The 7,578-nt window shown below is 45.4% G+C and overlaps 1 protein-coding gene across 1 annotated transcript in view; it reads right to left on the bottom strand.

The window, feature by feature from the left end:
• Positions 1-6,255, bottom strand: part of LOC108802204 (RNA exonuclease 1 homolog) — a gene marked incomplete at its 3' end in the record, with an annotated part of 45,888 nt that extends 39,633 nt beyond the window's left edge. The window contains exon 1 of the mRNA XM_018574072.1: positions 6,057-6,255. Within this exon, the coding sequence (XP_018429574.1) occupies positions 6,057-6,189 (133 nt within the window). The remainder of the gene's footprint in view (positions 1-6,056) is intronic.
• Between the last annotated feature and the right edge of the window lie 1,323 nt (positions 6,256-7,578).

Here is a 7,578-nt window from a genome sequence, read left to right as displayed (position 1 = left end):
GGGGGGAGCAGGGGGGGAGGAAGGGTAGGATGTACTGAGTTGCACTATTTTATGCAGTTTACTCTTTGACGCTTGGGGTTATTTTGATAAGAATTAAGGATATAACAGGACACACGTAATAATAATTTATATATAGATGTATATTACTACCCCTTGACTGGTAAGGGATGTTGGTTTTGTATTACGATATAGGGCGGGAGATGCACAGTATATTAGGTTCATAGGGCAGTGATTAACCTATGATACTAAACCACTGAACCTAATTTATAGTACTTATATAAAGATACACTTTATCACATTTTGATTAGTATAAGATGCTTATTTTGTATTGTACCACAATATGAGGGGTGCACAGAATATTGGGCTCGTAAAGCAATAAATAACGATAGACACTAACTCACTGAATTGTAAAGACTTGAAAAACTAAAACTAAATATAATAGGTAGTTAAATATAAAAGCAAATTGTAATATATAACTCATACTAAGAAGAAAATAGAAGAGTTAGCACTATACAGATACAGACTAGGCTGCGACTAGTGGGAAAAACATGGAGGTCAGAAGAGATTAAATCAATGTTATGATATGTTTTTGTCTTAATGTTGGTATTTATGAGATCATGTTAGTTTGTGTTTTATTGTTAATCGTTTGTTAGTCACGTAAAAGGTCTGAAATGTAGATCTTTGTGTGAAAAATATTATAAATATAATTTATAACAAAAAAGAGTGTGGAACAAGAGTGTTAAAACAATTACAAAGTGTAAAAACACTCCTCTGCCAATACGGTGACATTTGCTTTAAATAACACGCAGTCTCATTCAAGGGAGAACTATGGGGTAAGTGTTTTTCCCCATAGTTCTCTTAAGGGTCACCGGAGGACATAAGCTAGCGCCCTCCTGTGACCCAAAGCTCAGTATATCGCGAGCTATAGCTCGCGGTATACGGAGACCGCCACAGCCGGGACGGATCCCGACATTGCTGTTGAGATCCACCCAGCTGCGTGAGTGACAGCGGGCTCTGCGTATCTAGAGGCAGAGCCAGCTGTACCCGCCCCCTCCCCCGTCCGTTCCTTCAGTCAGCACTGGAGGATCGGGGCAGGGAGGGGGGAATCCCTGCGGGGAGCCATGACTGACAGTCACGGCTCTCTGTAGGGGGATGATCGAGAAGTGAGCGAGCGACTGTATGCGTTTGCTCACTTCCTGATCTATTGAGCCGACAGTTTCATTGTCACACGTCGGCTCGAACTAGGAGGATGAGTTATTTTCACTCACCTCATAGTTCTCCTTTAAGTGCTCTTTATGATCGGTATCCGTGTATCCAATCCACCAAAGTAAACTTCTGATTATCCACACCACCACTCGGTGAAAATAACACCACTGGAGTAGAAGGCCTATGAAACAACATAAAGTGATCTTGTCCACCTTTTACATATGACCATCACTAAAATACTATCTCAATCCAAAATCCCTCAACCCTGGCGATGGTCAAAAGTTTATGCACCAGCAATAACACCAAAGCCCCGGCTGGTCTCGCTACACAGCTCCGACTGCTCTGCACTGCATCTGGGTGTGATGTTGTAAAGCGTTACGTCTAATTGACTTCATCAGGGTCATATGTAAAAAGGTGGACAAGATCAGACTATGGTTTTTCATAGGCCTTCAACTCCAGCGGTGTTATGGATAATCATACGTTTACTTGGATACACGGACACTGATGGATTGGATACACGGACACTGATAATAAAGAGCACTTAATGAGACTGTCAGGGTTATTCACAAAAGGGTGAGGAGTTTGGAGAAGGCAGGAGAAGTGAACAATCTAGGACAACATAGCTGAACTGAAAAGTGAGCAGCATTGGGGAATTTTTCCATATCAGCTATGTTGTCCTAGATCAGTGGTGGGGAAACCTATGGCACGCGAGCCAGGGAGGGCACGCGGGGCCCTCTCTGCTGGCACGGGAGCCCAGGTTCAGGAACCCCCAATGCAAATAGATCCGACCATCCCGCATCGCCTCGGTACGCGATCCGGGCTGGACGCAATCAGGCAGCGACGCCGGCCTCTAAACAGGCACATTAGACGGCTGCTTCCTCCTCGCTAGGACCCCGAGAGGCCCCTGCGATCGAGCGGTCTAATATGCCTGTTTAGAGGTCGATGCCTGATTGTGACCTGCCCGTCCTAGATTGTCCACTTCTCCTGCCTTCTCCAAACTCTTCACCCTTTTGTGAATAACCCTGTAAATGTGTATGTAAGGCAAATGTCACAGTATTGGCAGATAAATGTTTTTACACTTTGTAATTGTTTTAAGCGCTACACTATTTGTGTTTTTTTGGTATAGGTTATTAAAGGCCTAAGCACTGCCACCTGAAGATATGCATACTGCTCAAGGTGAGTGGCTCCTCTATGCGTAATATGGTGAATAATTTTTTCCCTCACTGCCACATGGCCAGCGGAATAACATCACTGCTCCCCTGTGTCACCAATACAGCCACTTTCAGCCATCGATGCAGAACAGCGAGGATCTGAGAAGCAGTTAAGGTAGGGTAAGTACATGGGGTGTCTTTGCTTAATTTCACTGATCTGTCAACAGATGCTCTCCTGATCACAGCAGTGTCCGTACAGTAAACACTGAAACTTCCGGATCCCATGCGTGTCTATAGGGAATAAAAAGTAAACAGACATCTGATTACCCCCAGTCCGGCACGATCTGATCCGTTTGTTTTTACAGATCTAGCTAGAACTGGGGCTAACCAGGTGTAAACGGACACTCATCCGTTTACACACGCCTGCCCATAGACTTGCATAGAGCATCCAATCAGGTAATGCTGAAAAACTGAAAAGAAGACGCGATCGGACCACTCACGTGATTGTGATCATCACACTCATGCCCCTTGCCTTAGGTCTCATTCACACTGTTGCGTTTAGATTTTCTACACAGGAAAAGGCATCTGGAAAGTATAAACAACTTTCATGCATCCCCGATCAATTTTTACTGTGTCTCGATGTTCCTACGTCTAGACCCTAGACGCACCAGACTTTTCTTTTTCTGAATTGCAGGTAAACTGGCTGCAGCTGAACAACACGTGAACAAACCCATAAAGAAACTATTAGATGCAACTTTCTAAGGCTCCATGCACAATACGCATTTTGTCATGCGTCAGTGCCCATTTATTTCAATAGGTTGCCCTACACGCAGCAAAGACGCTCGTGCAGGAGTTTGGACTGCAAGCTTTGCGCATTGATAGGAATCTCTTGCTTGCCAAGACTGAAGCGGACAGCTTTTATTTTGTCATTCAGATTGGCTTCTAACAGGATCCACAACAGGGAAAGCATCCTTGCTGCTGCTGTGTGTAACGTAACACAAAGAGGTAAGAGCCACAGCAACAAATAATGCCACTGCAAGCACAACACATGCTTTTTGCACATTGTGTGAACGCTCAATTTTGCACACACGCGACTACAGGCAGTCTCCGAGTTACAAACACCCGACTTACATACGACCCCTACTTACAAACCTACTTACTTACAAACAAACAGCAGGCCTGGGGGACTCGCTATGATACGAATGCCAACTTGGATCGAGGTCGCTACTGTGTCTTATCCCTTTGTACGAGTAGGTTTTTCCCCTTTTTTTTTTTCCTTTCTTTTTCTTTTCTCCTGTCCTTTAACCCACTATTGTTTCAATTTATGTCTATGTATATTCATGTTAAACGGTTGAAAAAGGTTAAATAAAAGAATTTATATTAAAACAAAAACAAACAGCAGGGAGTCCCAGGCTGCAGCCAAAGTGTACCGCACAGTATTTCAGTCGTTTTAATGCTACCACGCTGACGAGGAGTGCCCGCCTTTTTGGGTTTGGTTCGTAGTACTGTATGTACATTACAGGAAGTTGGCTCTTGTTAGTTGTGCAGACAAGGGGTGCCCACCTCCTCTTCCGGGTCACTGTGAGGTTTTAACTGCCGTCTGTATCCTCATTAGGAAGATTTATTTCTCACTTCCTGTCCTTGAGACTACCGGAAGTGAGAGGAAATCTACCCCTAGGAAGGGAAATTCACTCCTGTAAGAGTTATCATGGGAAAAAGGTGTCTCCACTGAAGCTTTATCACCAATCCTTGTTTCCAATTTTCAAAATCCAATTGTTGCAGGGACAGAAAACGAGGTGAAATCTTCTGAACAGGGACACACACAGAGCAAAAAAAAAAAAAAAACGTTACAGGGGGTTAACCCTTCCCTATGCTATCCAAAACTAAAAAAAAAAATTTGACTGGAGTTACACTAAGGCCTTGTTCACACAAAGCGCGTTCCAGGAGCAGAGCAGTTACAGACCGGATCAAAACTGCGTCCAATGTATTCCAATGGTATTTTGGGCTCTAGTCCACACCGCAGTGTTCAGTTCCAGAGCATGTAAAAAAAAACTGCAGCAAAAAATATTTTACCTCTGGAATGCATGCAAATGCATCAGAAACGCATGCAAACGCCCTGGATCCGTCCGTCCGTTTTTTTACTACGGGCGGACGGCAAGTGGTTAAAATGTTTTTTTTTTTTATTCTTTTTTACAAATCATTTTTACAAAAACGGGCCGGAAAACATCAAAAACGCGGCAAAAAAACCCGGCACAACCCACTGCACCGTGTGTGCAGAAACTCATGCAGATCTGGTCTGCATTTGGTGTGAACAAGCCCTTACAAAATGTACCTGTTGCAACTTACATACAAATTCAACTTAAAAAGGAGAACTATGGAGTTGAGTGATTTTCACTCAACCTCATAGTTCGAGCCGACGTATGACAATGAAACTGTCACACGTCGGCTCAATAGATCGGGAAGTGAGCGAACACATACTGTCACTCGTTCACTTCTCGACCATCTCCCTGCAGAGAGCAGTGACTGTCAGTCACGGCTCCCCACAGGGATTTCCCCCTCCCCACTCTGATCCTCCAGCACCGACTGGAGAAAGGGGGGAGGAACGGACAGAGGAGGGGGCGGGTACAGCTGGCAGAGATAGGCAGAGCCAGCTGTCTTTCACGCAGCTGGGTGGATCTCGACAGCATTGTCAAGATCTGTCCCGGCGGTCTGCAGAGATTGGCCCCCCTCCCTGCTCCGATCCCCCAGCGCTGACTGGCGGAAAAGACAGGAGAGGGGGCGGGTACAGCTGGCTCTGCCTCTAGATAGGCAGAGCCAGCTGTCAATCACGCAGCTGAGTGGATCTCGACAGTAATGTCGGGATACGTCCCGGCTGCGACGGTCTCAGTATACCGCGAGCTGTAGCGTGAGGTATACTGAGCTTTGGGTCCTCCCGTGACCCTTAGGAGAACTATGGGGAAAAAAAACACTTACCCCATAGTTCTCTTTAGGAACAAACCTACAGACCCTATCTTGTTCGTAACCCGGGGGCTGCCTGTACTGTGAATGGGAGCTGGGTGCATATTACTGCATTTAAACACGTGTTCAATCTTGCACAGCTATACACATGACTGATAATACAGAGGGATTTTGTATTTTTGCCTCCATAGACCTTTAATTTGGAGCACATAAAAAAAAAACCACATATAAACCCGCATGCTTTTCAAACTTGCCCATTAGTCCATGGGGCCAGAAACACACAATTCAGCACCAAGCAAAGCTCATGTACTTTTTGAAGCTTCACACAACCGGCAACACAATAATCCAGTGTTAACAGGCCCATCAAGAATTGTAGATTGTAAGCTCTTATGAGCAGGGCCCTCCTTACCATCTTGTTTTGATTTGTATTGTAATGTCTTCCTTATATTGTAAAGCGCTGCACACACTGTTGGCGCTATATACATCCTGTATAATAATACTGAGATTCTTCATCTAGAGTGGTGTTGCACTTCGAAAATTGGGCGACAAACCGCTCAAGTGTGAACACGCAAAGAGCAGCCACATATAGAAATCATTTAAACAAAGTCAGTACAAGCTAAAACAGTGGTTGTTCCATGGCCAGCATTGTCAGAACAAACATATCAGTGTTCCACACAAAGCCTTGTGAACCCCAAAACTACTGAAGTACTGTTCTGCTACATTGTATCCAGCAGCTCTCACCTGCCCCATTCCGGGCCTCTCCTCCAATATTCGGGGCACCTCTTCCTCGGTGTCTAAAGTGACAGTGAGGACGCCGGCAACTCTCCCTGAAAGGACACTCGACTCCCCGAAAATATCCAGTACTCTTCAGCATTATAAATCCTATCGTATTGTGTCACTGGCACATCCAGGCCCCAGCCATATTGATTTTCTTTTTTTTTTGCCGGGGGAGGGGAAAACAAAAGGAAACGACGGGGGCGTGGCCTCGAAGGACCCTAACAAAGGGCTGACTTCGAAGAACGCCAGCTTGACTAGGAAGGTCCTTGATACAATCTAGTGTGTGTACTAGCGCCGTTCATGTAAACTGCTGGATTGCTTGCCGTAAATTCCCATCTCGCATTGCTAACTTCGCGTATGGCTTAATATAATAAAAACCTTAGCTGCATGTTAAACGCAATGGTTTTGCCGTGCCGCTTAATTTTCACTAGGTGCCAGCAGTGTTACAACACAAGGCAATGTTTCCGGTTTTTTTTTAAAGAACTTTATTGGCAGTGTACAAAATATACTCTCAAGGTCTCTGCACCACAACGCAGTATTGGTGGCCTTTGGTGCCATCTAGTGTGCTGCAGAAATATGCTACGTGTTTTTTTTCTTTTTCCTGGATAGCACATCACACCAGTGCAGGGACATGCAGTCGGGGGAGGCAGGTGAACTATGAAAGAAAAAGCTGTCAGCTTCAAGACTAAAGCTGACAGCTTTTATTTCTTCATTCAGATTGGCTTCTAACAGGATACACAATGGCGAAAGCGTCCTCACTGTTAGTGGCCCCTACCTTAATTTTGGTTGCCCCTATCTGCCTGACATCATGTGTCCGGGTTTCAGCTGCCATGAAACCTGGGCACAGTGTTCAAAACCTGTCCGGGTGAATCCAGGACAGGTGGCAACCCTACTGTGTAACCTGTCATGGACAGAGCGCTGCCTGTTAATTACATCCAACGTCATCCAGCTTTTGCCAACTATGTTAGGTTGCACAGCAGCAGACTTTACGGCTGTTGTGTGTAACCTAGCACAAGGAGGTAAGAGCTACAACACGGCTCTGACGTGGAGTCAGAGGCTTGAGCTCTGTGGATGGTTTTGGCCAGTGGCAAAGTGCCATTGGTCCAAACCGTCCAATCAAAAAACCACTGACAGCATCCATGTATATGCCTCATCAGTGACAAGCAAGTAAGGGACAAGTAAGCTTCTCCCTGTCTCCTCCCTCCCACACCCCACAGGCAGAGCAGTTTCCCCTCCTACCTGCCTCCTGTTACATTCGGTTGCCGGCAGATGAACACATAACTTGGTGACTGGGGCAGGGCCTTACCTGTCACTGACTTTACCGCACATCCCTGCACCAGTGTGTGAATGGGGCATATAGAAAACAAATGGATGGCAGCACAGTGCATCTGAATGGGATGTACACTTTGTACACTGCCAATAAAGATAAAACAAACAAAAAAAAGTAAACAGTGCCTACTGCCTTGTTCTACACAACAGTGCCACG

This window comes from Nanorana parkeri, unplaced genomic scaffold (assembly GCF_000935625.1).
Source record: "Nanorana parkeri isolate BGI_ZX_2015 unplaced genomic scaffold, ASM93562v1 scaffold2716, whole genome shotgun sequence".
NCBI classification, from domain to species: domain Eukaryota; kingdom Metazoa; phylum Chordata; class Amphibia; order Anura; family Dicroglossidae; genus Nanorana; species Nanorana parkeri.
Note: the sequence above shows the minus strand (reverse complement) of the source record. Positions and strands in the feature narration are given on the sequence as shown.